The 15667-nt window shown below is 28.4% G+C and overlaps 2 protein-coding genes across 13 annotated transcripts in view; one reads left to right on the top strand and one right to left on the bottom strand.

The window, feature by feature from the left end:
• The window catches only part of sky (GTPase-activating protein skywalker), a 33884-nt gene extending 26077 nt beyond the window's left edge, over nt 1–7807 (top strand). For 7 of the 9 annotated variants that reach the window (XM_011066833.2, XM_087405377.1, XM_087405376.1 and 4 more), the window contains 4 exons: nt 980–1066; nt 3018–3176; nt 3591–3820; nt 4044–7807. In XM_011066833.2, the coding sequence (XP_011065135.1) occupies nt 980–1066; nt 3018–3176; nt 3591–3820; nt 4044–4185 (618 nt within the window). In that variant the 3' untranslated portion in view covers nt 4186–7807. The remainder of the gene's footprint in view (nt 1–979; nt 1067–3017; nt 3177–3590; nt 3821–4043) is intronic. The other 2 variants (XM_087405380.1, XM_087405379.1) reach the window with 1 other exon arrangement.
• The window catches only part of LOC105152493 (uncharacterized), a 48032-nt gene continuing 34322 nt past the window's right edge, over nt 1958–15667 (bottom strand). For 2 of the 4 annotated variants that reach the window (XM_087405364.1, XM_087405361.1), the window contains 3 exons: nt 15185–15297; nt 14717–14847; nt 10157–14093 (listed from right to left, as the gene is read on the bottom strand). In XM_087405364.1, the coding sequence (XP_087261490.1) occupies nt 14075–14093; nt 14717–14847; nt 15185–15297 (263 nt within the window). In that variant the 3' untranslated portion in view covers nt 10157–14074. Of the gene's footprint in view, nt 3164–9015; nt 9407–10156; nt 14094–14716; nt 14848–15184; nt 15298–15667 lie in introns of those variants that run through there. The other 2 variants (XM_011066832.2, XM_087405363.1) reach the window with 2 other exon arrangements.

Here is a 15667-nt window from a genome sequence, read left to right as displayed (position 1 = left end):
TCAGACACATCAACGCGTCGTTGTTTTTCCAAAAAATTGAGCGATTTTGGCACCAATCGCGCTTTCACTTTTCGGAGGCCCAAATGGTCGCTCAAAATGGTTTTGACTGATCCTTCCGATATGCCAACAAGATCAGTAAGGTCTCGGACAGTCAATCGACGATTTTCGAGCACCAAATCTCGGATTTTTTGGACGTGAATCACATCAGTTGATGTGGATGGCCGTCCGGCACGTGGCTCGTCTTGAACGCTCTCTCGGCCCTCTTTAAACATTCTGTGCCATGCAAAAACTCTTGCTTGTGACAAAGCGCCATCACCGTACGCCTTCTGACACATTCTCAACGTTTCGGCTGCAGAAATTCCATTCCGGACACAAAATTTTATCGCACTTCGTTGTTCCATAATTTCAGACATTTCAAAAAACGACAAATCACTTTTTACGTGCTTACAAACAGACGCTTATCTCAAACACTAATGACTATTTTGACGTGTACCTTGGCGCAGCTGTCATTGACAGAATTGCCAACTTCAAAATAAATTCGGTTGTCCCTATCGGAAACCCCGGGAAATTTAAATTTGAAATTATCGATACTTTTTGCCCACAGTAGTATGTAGTGCAAGAAAAATATTACACGATTTTTTTTCTTCTGATGTCGAATGCGATGCGATTATAGTGAAGAATCGAAGGATTTTACATTGCTCCGGGATAATCAATATTAAATTCATGAAATTCTATGCGGTTATATCTAATAAATGTATAGTTTATTTAGTTTTTTACATTCTATATTCTTTGGTGTAACTTTACGTTACAAAAAAGTATCCAATATCTCTGTGGAGCATTTGTGCAGTGGGTACATGCAAAGTTCGCATTGGTACCATTAGTGCTCTTCACTGTACATCGATGTAACTGACGTGTTTGTGCTGTCTTGTGTTGTGCTGCCTTCACTGGAATGATGGATTAAATGGTACCGGGTGTGTAGGGCGCACACAGTCCTGGACCACGCGCCCTATCAATGGGCGTTTATCCCATACAAAGTATATGCTCCCAGATCCTAGACATGCCTGATGTAAGTACTCATGGCCGTCCTTTCATCGATTGAGTTAAGATTCAAAAGATTCGTCAAGTAGTCGTTTATTCTGTGGCATGTCTATATTGTCATCGTTGATGTATATGCAATCGCATAAAAATATATGCAAGTAAAGCAATCTAAAGAATTTGACGATTTTTTCGGGCTTGTCATAAAAGCAAGAAGCAAGAAGAAGGTAATAAATAAAATATAAAAAAATATTTATATCTTTTATTTAAATTAATGTTAAATTCTAAAAGTAGCATTTTGTAAATGAGTATTTTTACATGTCTAATAAGGAGTTTTTAATTAAAATTTTTTTATTACTTTATTCAGAAACTATATAAACTTTTATTTAATTCTTGAATTTTCTGTCGTAAGATTACCTTAGTAAAAGCTGTTTAAAGCAAAATCTTAAAATATTCTTCCACTGAAAAATAACATGGCAACAAATTCAAGAACTGCGAAAAAAATTGCGAACAATGAGAGTAGTTAGATATAGAAATGTTGATTTACAGGATGTTATTTTTAGAACTTATTATAAATTAAACTTAATAAATAAAATATGAAAATATTAGTATTGAAAAATTATTCCTCTTTTTATTATTTTATTTTATTACTGTATTATTTTACTTTAAATCTTCATTTCTCTACAAAAAAAATCGTTAGATTTCAAATTGCTAAATTTTGTATATATACAGAATGTTTCAAAGTAAGATCGAAATATTTTATTGTATTATTGTATGGAGAAATTTATGTAATCCCCTTGTAATTATTTTGAGATAGGATGAGTGATCGAAGAAGGTTTACTTTGCACTAAGGAATCTCGAAATCCATGAGTTGAGGTACCGATCAAAATGGAAATGGATTCAATTGAAAATAAAACACATGTGTTTTTTAAATTAATTGTTGTTATAATGTTTCCTTGTATTGGAGGAAGAAAGAGTGAAAGAGAAAAATTAGAAAACAAAAGTACTGAACGTGCAATTGAAAAGAATACATCTCATCGCTAGCACAAGAACCCATGTTGACGTCTCGATAACATTCATTTGTATTTTTATCTCTAACCGATTGATGCTATCCTGACTGTTGCATGTCGAATGATATTATGCACTGATTTGCAAGAGATACAGATGTTTACTTTCGCCAGCATATCAGCGTATTGTTCGTGTTTTTGTTGATATCTCACGTAAACGAGATAGAAACACATTTTGTTAGAATTGATGTTTCTTTATAAGAAAATGTTTGCGATATTACAATATAAATAGGAAATGTTCTAACTATTTTTTGCTCTATATTTTTTTTATAAAAATATACGTATATGTGTGTATATAAATGTAAATAATTAAAAGAATAATACTTTATGATGGTAGAATATAATTTACAAATATTACGTTCTTCTAGTAAAAACAGTTGAGTTCTTTTTGCAACGTATAATTTTAGAAATATTCAATTATAAATTATACATATATTTGTATCACAATTACATCTTTCATGATTAATATTATCTAAAAAAACACAAAGGATTGTCAACAAAAAAAATCTCGATATTCTTTTGCTTTATATGGAAAAATACAGTAAATATAGGAGAAAATAGTACAATGATGAAAGACAAGAAAAGATAACTTTCAGAAAAAGTAGGTATATTTAACTTAAAAAAATATATCAGTTATTTTTTTATTTTTCGCTGAGTATCTTATAGAGAAACGCGTTAAAAATAAATTTTTATCATCAAGAAAATATAAAAATATTTATTAACATATCAGTTACTGTAATTTTCCATAAAATAATTGATATAATCATTTTAATTTAATTTATCAGCGCGCATGTCTTATCGTAATTTAGTTTGCTCCTTTTAAATTATTAGTGAGCCATTAGAAACTAATGTTTGCACAATTATAAAAATCATCTTTTACGTCCAATTAATGATTTGGATTTGTTTACTTACCAGTTATTTACCCTATGGTCATGGCTACCGATGAGGATCACGATGTACCAGCCTACCTTATTATACACGACTGAAGAACATGGATGCTCTTTGACGACGTTCTATGTGCGAGTTGAGCAGCATGAACCGACCCTTCTGATGATAAAAACCTGTAATAACGAGGTAAGTATAATCACTAAATATCTTTTATGCATAAACAAACAATATTTATATTTAATATTTTGCATGTACACACACACACACACACACACACACACACACACACACACACACACACACACACACACACACACACACACAAAATATGTTTTGACCAAAAATATATAGTATTAGGCATTTTATTAATTGTTATTGTATTTAAAATTTTAGTTCAAAAATTGATTTATGGTATTTGTTGTAAATTATTTTTTGTTTTAAGAACTTTTAAGTTCGTTAAAAATCATATAAAATAATTATTACAAAATATATAATCTCGAAAGACTGATAAAAGATATTGATTTTTTTTTAATACTTGTTTTTTTAATACTTTTTATTTTATTTTGCAGCTTTATTTTGTAATTTTTATGATGATTTCAGGTATTTGGAGCCTATTGTTCTACTAGATGGTGCGAACGTAATTTGAAAGACGATAAAGGTCAAAGACAAGCATACTTTGGTACTGGTGAGACATTCCTGTTCAGTTTGTATCCTGAGCGAGCCAAGTATCCTTGGGTAGGTATGGATTCATCGCACAATGACTCCAGAGTACATCATTCAGCCGAGCTATTTATGGCTGCTGATTCGAAGATGATAACTATCGGTGGCGGGTAAGTTTTGACATAAATTAATGCTGATAAATTGTTTAAAATGCAATCGCACAAAGAGCAAAGAATATGGAAACAGACAGTTCTCTCTTTCGAAGTAATAACATATTTTATACCAAATAATTTACATTAATTATAGATTCGATTTTTCAGTGTAGCACTATGTAGTATTATTGTAGCTTGGAAAATATTAAAACAATTTATGGCTCTTATCACTTCATTTCAGGGATGGTCAGGCGATCTGGATGGACGAAAATATAAGATTCGGTAAAACGGATCGATGTTCGACCTTTAACAATCCACCTCTCTGCGCTAGTGGTGATTTCGAGATTAGAGTGTTGGAAGTGTATGGCTTCGCCGGTGCCTGAAGAGGGAAGAAACAGCGGTGTATTAGTTTGTTTTATTCCCTACTGCCATTTAGTGACTCTCTTTCTATATATACGTACTAAACACTGTGTTATATGTCATGAATGTATCTCCGCGTATCATTCTCTTTAGTAAATTCGTATGCGAAGAATATACAATATGAGATTACATTATATAAGAGGAAAAAAATATTCTATTTGATTGTGTGTAGAAATATTTTGCATTATTTAATTTGGAATTATTTGACATTTTTTCACGTTAAAAATAGATTTAGACTTGTAATATTTATTCTATTATATTGCCACTGAAAAGAAAACAAATTATTAAAAATGAAAGTAGGATTACATAACATAATGAGTTGGGCAAGACAAATAATAATTAAGTAAAACAATATAATAGATAATTTATATACGAATTAGTTGAGAAATGCTAAACTATATTAATAAAATAAATATATAAAATAAAAATTATATGGTTATCTTACGGACAATTTGAACGCAATCAAATTAAATATTTTTGTCCTTTTAAACAAATTTCACAAAATACAATGCATCAAAATACACTGTACAAAATAACTGCTTACGATAATTATTGCCAACTGTGTATCTGCCGATTATTAGTGGCAATAATTGATAAAGTAACATCGATTTACATATGACTTAAAAATACATTATAATGATGACATTTCAGAACAATTATGCGTTCAATGATATAACTGTCAAATATTATTGGTAGTAAATAATTAATAGTAATGACTTATAGATTCATAAAACGATTGTCTTGTGAGTCTATAGGTATACTAATATTATGAGACAATTAAAGCTACGTTTCAAAATGGGTAGCTTGTTATAACGATCATTGTCGACAGTGTAGTTGCAAAATATTGTAGGCAATATTTCAAGCTTTGAATACTTGTTCCAGACGCGATAAACAAAAATATATATGTTTATATTTATAAAATATTGTTCTCTTAAGAACATACCTTGGCATATCGAGAGATATATCTGTGATTGCCTACACAGTAATATTATTGCTTATAAATATATCGGGACGAAAAAAGAAAGACTAGACTTTTTGGCGTTTTCTCTGCCGCTTGAGATTATTCTTTTTTGTCGTCTCTTTCACTTAGCATGCAATGATCATTCTCTTAATTTTGCATGTATTGGGTCATCTAAAAAGTATCCGCGGTTTTTTGTCACTAGATGGTGTTGACCGCGGATATTTTTTAGATGACCCAATATATCTAGACAACTCGGCGGCGGGTAACTCATAAATTAAATTTGACATTAAGTATAACTTAAATAAATTTCGATCATGCAAATTCATTCAATTTCATGTTCATTCACTTTTCTAATTACATTAGATAAAGAATGTATTTAAAGAAAGAACGTGTGTTGTATGTGTGTGTGTATGTGAACAGAAAAAAAATACTTTTAAAATAATTTTGCTTCTTTTATTCCTTCAAGTAGAATTAATTCATTTTCGTCTATATTATTAATAGCAGGCTATTTTCTTCCATTTCAAAATAGAATGACATTATTTATTCTGATTGTGAATTACTGATACTCTGCTCTAAAAAATAATTCATATGGTTTATACATTACACACAATATTTATTAGACAATATTCTTTAATTTTTACGGATCTACAATTAGTTCTAGAGTTTGCCCGTCGTTGAGATACGAAACGAAATAAAATATACATTAATCCGTAAAATGTAGCTATTATTGCGCCGTTATTGCGAACCGAGCTTCGACAATAAGCTACATTGAAGGCCATATAGTCGCGATGCGAAATTTCGCGATTTTTCGTATGTACATGTATAAAGAGCACGCTGATTTGACGAATACTTAATATTCATGAATTAGGAATTATTGTTATATGTGTGTATATATAACAATGTATGTGTTTATTTATACATGTGTATGTATTAAAAAACACATACTGTGTGTATGTACACCTGTGTATATACGTATATAAGTATACATACACATACACACACACACACACACACACACACACATATGTATGTATGTATGTATGTATATATGTATATATGTATGTATGTATGTATGTATGTGTATACCATCTCGCAGATCGTTTTAACTGCGCTTGTCGTTAATTTCATTATTGATGTTCGTGTACACACACATCTATTATAACGATTATTTATCTCTTATTATTGTTATCTGTAGCTTTAATGAAGTTGTTAGAAGTGGAAAAATCCAGGTTTTGTTCATAAAATTCCACATACAACACTAAACACACACACGCACGCGCGCGCGCTGTAAACTGCGCGTATATGTATATGTAGATTGTATACAGAATGGACCATAAGTATGTTAAATTTGTGTTAATAATTATGCGAAATGAAGTAAAAAAAAGTGTCGAAAACACAAAGGATAATCATTTATTTATATAAGAACCGAAAAAAATGTTTATATGTTAATCAGGAATGTTTATTAGTTCTCTAATATTCAGTATAATATTATAATATATTACAAGAAAACGACGTTTTGTGAAATAAATTTTTCAGCTCAATGTTAGATTGACTTTATGTTAATGTATATAAATAAAATAAAAATGTATATAGGATTGTTGAGTATAATTTAAAGATCTAAGAATGTATAATTATTTAAATATTCAACAATCTGATGATCTCTAATTACAGAATTATAAATCCGTATTCTGATTTTCAATTTATTAAAAGATGACGCTTCAAAAACTATTTATATTTGTAAAATTGTATTTATGTTAGAATTATTAATTTTTAAAATTAATATTTTTTTATTAAATTTTCTAACTAGAATTCGCATTAAAAGTATTAACCCTTAATCCGAAAAATTACAATTACATTCTTGGTTTATATTTTTTGTTAAAAAAAATATACTTAAATAATAGTCATAATGTTGTAACTGAATGCTTACATAAAATTTATTAAGTAATAATTTCATAATTAGGATATAAACTCTTGCTAAATTTTATATTTTAATTATGGAATTATTATAAATGTGTTGTCATAAAAGTATACAAAAATATTATATATATATATATATATATTTGTGTGTGTGTGTGTGTGTGTGTGTGTATATCATTAAATTTGTTGTATAAAATATATTTTCATTTTGTATAAACATTTTTCATATGATTGACTTATAGAAAATATTCGCTTGTATAATTTTATATATATATATATGTTCCATACAGAAATATTATTTATTATGTAGTAAAATATTCAGCAGAAATTTTATTTTGCGATATAAAAGTTCAATTTGAAATTTATATATACATGTATATAATATAAATATATTTTTCTATACAACATTTATTATTGTTCTATACATTTAATATTGGTATTTTTGAAAAGCATTATTGCTAAATGTACTATTTTGTTAACGTAAATTGTTAAATTGTTACAACAGATAGACATACATGTGCAACATTAAAAAGTAATCAATGTGGCGTAAAAATTTAAGTGAAAAAATTCTAGAATCGGATTAAGGGTTAATCGAAAAATATCTTAAAAAATTCGCTATCACATACCTTACATGTATGAGGATGAGAATTTTATGTAACAAATTCCTTTGTATATATAATAAAATATATGTATTATATTGAATCAAATTATTTATAAACGTATAGCGTGATTTCTTTCACTTTTTAAAAGCGAATCGTTTTAAAATATACAATAATAACTTAATCTTGCATTATCTGAATTGATGCACACGGTGCAATAAGTGAAGTGAAACAAATATATGTTTGTGTTGCTTCAATTGAATGTACCAAATCAGATAGTGCAGGAATAAAGAACAGATCTATCGTTAAAAAAAGATGGATATTGTAATTAAAAAAAAACAAAGATTTAACATTGTTACAAATTGATATTATGGATTAAGGATTAATGTATATGAGTTTCTTGATACTTTTTTTTTTCTATAAATAGAGAAGGCACAATAACTTTGATTAAGTAGACCATTGTGCATATTGAAAATCTTTTTAGATTTCTACTGATGAAGTACCAACAATTTTTAAATTAATAAATTAATAACTAAATTTCGATGAATTGCTACAAGCAAAATAAAATTAGGATGAGAAATGTTAAAATTAATTGTTTTAAAAAATAACATTCATTAGTTCTCAACACAATCGAAAGACCTTGCTTAAATAATTGTAGCATAAAATATATGCAAAACAAATTACACAATATATTTGAATCGGGAACTTTAATCTATGTCTATATAGTTATAAGACTTATGGTATCCTACATAATAAATCAGTGTTAAATCTTATGTGCAATGTGTGTGTGCGCGCGCGCGCGAGGTTGGGAGCGTGGTAATATTTATATATGTTTTATATATATATATATATATATATATATATATATATATATATAGTATCCAAAAACTGACGATAAATATTTTATAAATAAATTCTTTGTAACATTTTAAGATGAAAAGTCTAAAATATCAATTATAATCATTTTTAAATCAGAAGAGTTTAAAAAATATGAATGACGGCTAGAATTTCACGCGCTCAGTGTAAAGGTGTTTTCTTGAACTAATAATAAAATTCAGCACTTTTACACTAACCATCTTGCATCCCTGAGCGCGTAAAATTCTAGTCCTATCATCCGTAATTTTTAATCTTCCCATTTGTCATAACTTCGATATTTTTGCATTAGACTAATGTTACAAAGGATCTGTCTTTACTCTGTGTACACACACACACACACACACACACACACACACACACACACACACACACACACACACACACGTATATAGCACATGTTTTCCTACGACAAAATATTAGGTGTAGTAAAAAGAAATCCATTATTTTTCCAATAGATGGCTTTAATAATCTGTATCTCGTCTACGCGTGATTTATTACAGTTTTTTAAGATTAATTTGGGGAATTTTGGGGGGATTATTACATTTCAAATTAATTGCGTTAATGTCAACAACCATATCGACACGTAATTATTATTTCTGAAATTAATTCATTCGTTTGAATAATATATATATTAGTTCAACATCTTAATACTTAGACCGTAGTGGCGCTTCGGATTGTAATGTTATTTAATATTATTATCGCCACTTTTCCGCTTATTCACTGTTGGTGTTGAAAATCTGTAATGTATATAACGTATACTATAGATTTTCGGTAATAGTGAATATCGGAATGCAGAAATCCAAATAACGTTGGATAATATCATCGGAAAATCTAAAAACAGAAAGAGAAGTACTCAATATATATCGCATATCACAGGAAGGTAGTTGTGCGTCATCAGGAAAAATATTTAATAAAAGTGCCGGAGAATAATGTATTTTAAAAAATATGTTTCCGTTTTATTCTTTATGATGCAGTATTTTAATTGCTAATTGACATTTGATTTTTTATAAAAAGAATTGATATGATTTATATGTATATATATTCTTTTTATTAAAAAATCGTAAAGAATAAAATGAAAACATATTTTTTAAAATACATTATTCTCCGGCATTTCTTCTTTTAGATCTGGCAGATATATATATATATATCTGAAATATTTGTAATTCAGGATAATTTTTATTTTCATCTATTTAATCTAAATAAATTTAATTCTCATACTGATAAATATAGCATTTATCTTCTTTAGTTATGGGTAATTATTACAGGTATTTTATGTGCGCTATTAATGATTATAGAAAATCATTTAAATGTAATTTCAATAGATAATCTGATAAGACACGTATTTCTTTAAAATACATTAGTATTATGTGCAATTATTCTACATTTATTCTACACTTTCAAAACTTTAATAAATATTATACAAAGTATCTCTTATCGTGATATTTTTTATAAATAAACCTTATTGTCTAATTAAAGCACATTGCAATAAAAAAAATTTAATTGTATTTAAAAAATAAGATTAATAAGTTTTTTTAATTATTTATTTTAGTCGATATATCAACAATAATTATTACATATACATTTTGGAAGTTATAAGTTGTGAAATTGTAATGAAAGGTTATCATCTTTTACTTACGTAAATTTTTAAATTAAATTAAAGAATTTTACAGATTCTCTCTCTCTCTCTCTCTCTCTCTCTCTCTCTCTCTCTCTCTCTTTCTCTAGCAATTCAGTTAATGTAACCTCTTACTTGATTATACTTTCCTGACTGCGAAAAAAAAAAATAAAACAAATATAAACTTATACACTCTATGTCATATAAACTTAAATTTAAAAAATTAAAATTAAGTTTAATTAAAACTTTAATTGTTTAATTTACTATTTTCTTTGTTTATATCATCATAAGACTGCAATTTCTAAACGAATTAGAAATTGATACAAAAATCTAAATTAATCAAAAAGTATAATCATTAAAGAGAAAATGTTACAATTAGAATGAATATGTACTTACTATGTCAATTACGCGCGCGTATATGCGTGCGTGCGTGCGTGTGTGTGTGTGTGTGTGTGTGTGTGTGTGTGTGTATATGTATTCTTTAGCATATATAGAGTATCTCAGATTTACGGGATCACCTCTCATGAGCAGATATAATGTACTAAATTGAATTCTCTATCATTTTGCAATTTTTGCAATAATAACATAGGCCCACAAAAAAAAAGTATCTTATACTGGGGTAGAAACCCAGCTATTCTTATATATTTTAAATCACTGAATACGAATTTGACATCAAAATAGGACCATCCAGGGCAAATTTTTAATCTAGAGCGAAAAGATGGGTCAAAAATGGGAAAAATGGGTCATTTTTTTGTTCTAGATTGAAAATTTGCTCTGGATGATCCTATTTTGATGTCAAATTCGTATTCAGCGACTCAAAAAGCATGAGAATAGTACAGGGTCCGGCAAAATGATCTCCCACATTTTAATCTTTAATAAAAATGCCATTGTAAATGCTATTTAGATTTTATTTTTATTAACTGAAAATTTATGCTATGCCATTTGTTTTTATTGAGTTTTGAAAATTACAGAGTCCAAGTGGCAACCATTTTTTTCGATACACATTCAAAGCTATTTATATAATATATAATTTCTAAAAGTTTCCATCACTCGAGCAATAATTTGAGGCGATATTCCTGTAATTTCTTGGCGTATTGCTGCTTTCAATTCGTCAATGGTTCGGGGATGGTGTTGAAAAACCTTCGCTTTCAGGTAGTCCTAAAGGAAAAAGTCGCATGGGGCAAGATCGGGTGACCAAAACTTAGAGAACTTGAACATTCGGATGTGTGGTTTCAACAGGATGGAGCTCATACGGCAAGAAGGACAATGGACGTTTTAAGGGAAATGTTTCCAGGACGCGTAATCTCGTTACGTGGAGACGTTGGGTGGCCTGCACGTTCACCCGATCTTGCTCCATGCGACTTTTTCCTTTGGGGCTACCTGAAAGCGAAGGTTTTTCAACACCACCCCCGAACCATTGACGAATTGAAAGCAGCAATACGCCAAGAAATTACAGGAATATCGCCTCAAATTATTGCTCGAGTGATGGAAACTTTTAGAAATCTTCGAATGTGTATCGAAAAAAATGGTCGCCACTTGGACTCTGTAATTTTCAAAACTCAATAAAAACAAATGGCATAGCATAAATTTTCAATTAATAAAAATAAAATCTAAATAGCATTTACAATGGCGTTTTTATTAAAGATTAAAATGTGGGAGATCATTTTGCCGGACCCTGTATACACAGCACAGAATACTTCTTTTTTTGTGAGCCTGGACGCACAGGTCCACAAAAAAAATACCCTATGCTGGAGACCGAGCAAATTCTTACGTATTCTTATAAATTTTCAATCTAGAGCGAAAAAATAACCCATTTTTTCCCATTTTTGACTTGTTCACTCTAAATTGAAAATTTGCCCTGAATGGTTCTTTTTATGTTAGATTCGTATTCATGATTCAAAATACATAAGAAAGAGAAGATAGCTGGGTCTCAACCTCAGTACAGGATACTTTTTTTGTGAACCTGTGTAATTAATGAGATATTTTTTTAAAGATCACCAAATAATCGTGCGTATCGATCTGGCTTATCGTCAAATGCAAGTGCGCAACGTGATACGATTGCCCAACATGGGGAAATATTTTCTTTCGCCATTCATGCGTTGCCATTTGTTGTAAACAATTTCTCGCGTGCCTAGCAAAGTTAAAGAGATAATGTTTTTTTTTCAAATATATTTTTAATTCTGCATACATGCTTTAAACAGTATTGTAAAAAAATATGTTCAAAACATGTTAAAAACATCAATTAAGTATGTCTTAAACATTTAATTTAAAATATGATTTTTAGCTATCCTGTTAACAAACCTATGACGATGGCTCTATTTCGTCGTGCGCTTGTATTTAGCGGTAAACTGTGATTTGGCGATTTTTTAAAATATCTTATTAACTATTAAAATTGTAAAATTGTAAAATAGAGAATTTTTCCGTTTAATTTTCACTCTATCTAACTTGCTCATAAGAGATGCTCCCGTAAGTCTGGGACACCTTATGTGGATACACACACGCGCGCGCGCGCTCACACACACACACACACACACACACACACAAGGTGTCCCATTTTAATTGATTACCTTAAATATCTCTTGAATAGTATATATTTTAAGGAAAAATGTTTCACAAAAGTTTTAAACCTTCAGGAGAACATAAGAAGGTACCATTGATGCGACTTTGGATGATATTGTCGAGATCAGGATAAGGTCATTTTGAATTTTTTAAATGGAATTCCCCATTTTTCATTACATATTCTCGTAGAATATTCTCTTAGCTTATCTCGAGAGCTTTTCAAAAATTCAAGAATTGAATTTATAGAATTCTTTTTCATTAAGTACTTTTCGAATTACAAAATTTGAAAGTTACAGTACCACCAGCATTATCCAAAGTATTTGAGCTAAAACCTCTTTGATATTGTAGTTTCAAACTTCAGTTTGACTGTTACTCTAGTTTTATTTGTCAAGATTAAAACTTGTAGGTTCTTCCTTTCATATTCATTTTGACGAATAAAAAATCTGTAGCCCAAATAAGATAATAATTAATATTAGTTAATATTAACTAATTAATATTAGCTAATATATAAATATTAACTAATTAATTAAGAATATATATTGTAGTTATGGAGACATGCGTTTACAACGATCCGCCTCGATGAAACGCATACTCTTTCCGTTTTTCAACTTTTGGTTGGCAGTAGCCGGTTGTAAAAAATAAAAATAAGAAGGCCTTCAATGATCTTGATACTTAATAAAAAATTTTATTATAGTGTTTGGAAAAGCTCTAGAGGTAAGCTACTTGAATATGTAATGAAAAATGGGGAAGTTCTATTTAAAAAATTCAAATGACCTTGTCCTGATCTTGATAGGCCTGTCAATGATACTTTCTTATGTGCCTCTTGATAATCCCGTCATAAAACTTTTGTTAGAAACATTTTTCTCTAAAATGTACTGTTAAGAGATTTTTAAAGTGATCAATTAAAATAAAACACCCTAAATACACATACATACATATATCCTTTGTACACTTTCTTTGTGTGTACAAAATCTCATTTTTACGATACAAATACATTATTTTATATACAAAGTTTATAACTTTATCTCAATCCATTAAAAAGTTAATATTGGGTTATTTAAAAAGTATCCGCGGTTTTTTCATTCAAAAATTGAACAAAAAACGCGGATACTTTTTAAATGACCTAATATTATTTTTTTAAATTATTTTAATATTCTTATAATAATTCTATAATCTGAAATTTTAACTAAATAGTTGTAAACAATTTAGTCATTAAAATAATAAATTTTTTTTACACACCACAGTGCTGGAAACATAAAATAATGAGGTATACCAAATACTTGAATGCTGCACTTTTTAATGCTCACGTTAAACTGTTGATCGTTCTATGATAGCGTGAAGAACCTATAATAAATAAAAATTATCAGGTAAATAATAGTTATATATTTCTCGTATAATATGAGAATATAATGTATGATATAAATAAAGTGCATAATTTAATTTATTATTAGGAAAGTCTGAATAAATGGCTTTATCTAATTTCCTTTATTACTTTTTGTTAAAAGTAATATATTGGAAACAAATATATTTTTACACTATATATTGTATTAGGTGTTGGAATTAATTCGTAGCGTTTTTAATGAAAGAATGTTATTTATTTCACATGAGCATTAAAAAATACATTAATGAAAGTACTTCCCATCACTTGTAAAACGCTACGAATTAATTCCAACACCTAATATAATTATCATAATTACGAATATTTTCATAATTATGGATACTATTACTATATACTATATATATAATTATCTCTATTATATTTTGTATAAATATAATTGATAATGCTTTGGAGAACAATAAAACTAGAGCATAACATAAATATAAATTTAGATATAAATTTCGTTAATGATATTAAATCAAAGTCTGAAAAGAAATAAAAAAGAAACTAAAAAAAAATAAATATATAATAAATTCTAATTTTATTCTTATCTGATGACATGCTCTAAAATGAATTTAATCATATGTACTTCGTGCGTGTTAAGGCGCTCCCACCCTTCGTAGGATCCATCATTCGATCCCAGTTAGTATGTCCAACAACGAATCCAACAGCTCGCATTTTTTCCTGCTCTTTACGCTCTTCTAGATCTGCCCAACGTACCTGCAAAAAAAAGTAAACGTAAAACCTTTTATTTGATTTTGTAGTTATTAAAAAATTTAAATTTCCTATTTTTCATTACAATCATAAGGAACTGTAACATAAAAAATTATTTATATAAATTTTACAAATAACAAAATCGTATGAATCTTTAATTTATTTTAAATACATAACAAAATTGTAATTTATACTTTATTGCAAATAATATATTAAAAATTGGAAAAATACAATAAATTTTCTTAATATCTTCGCTAAGATAAGTCGCCAAGTCTCTTCAAATTGATTAAAAAAGTTATGTGAGTCAAGAGATATTATAATTTAATATTGCGCAGATACATACTCGTTTTTTACCAGAAGTATCTTCCATATTGTAATAATCGGGAACTTGTAAGAAATCTTCCATAGTTTGTGGTTTTGTTTCGTTTTTCTTCTTTGCCAAACCGTCCAATCGATCTACATTATTGCGTTATAAAAAAAATTAAAATAAATAATAATTAGCTTGTTTAAAGAAAATTATAATAAATCAAAATTAATGCGAGTTAACAAGGATAAATGTGATAACACAATTGTATTCTAATGCTTTCCAATTGAATATTGTTTATATCTTTAATATTTTTCAATTAAAACTAATTCACGCTTTTATTCAGACTCTCTTCAGTCAATAGACTCACATAAATTCACTTTTATGTATGGACATTAGCATTTATAGACTTTAATAGTATTAGCCTTAATTTGATGTTCTTACAGATTCACACTAAATATAAAAAAATATACACAGAGAATATATACATGAATATGTAATCTATTAGTATAAATTTATATA

Source organism: Acromyrmex echinatior, chromosome 4 (assembly GCF_024713525.1).
Source record: "Acromyrmex echinatior isolate Ae372 chromosome 4, ASM2471352v2, whole genome shotgun sequence".
In the NCBI taxonomy this organism is placed as follows: Eukaryota; Metazoa; Arthropoda; class Insecta; order Hymenoptera; family Formicidae; genus Acromyrmex; species Acromyrmex echinatior.
This window is presented reverse-complemented; position numbering and strand designations above follow the sequence as displayed.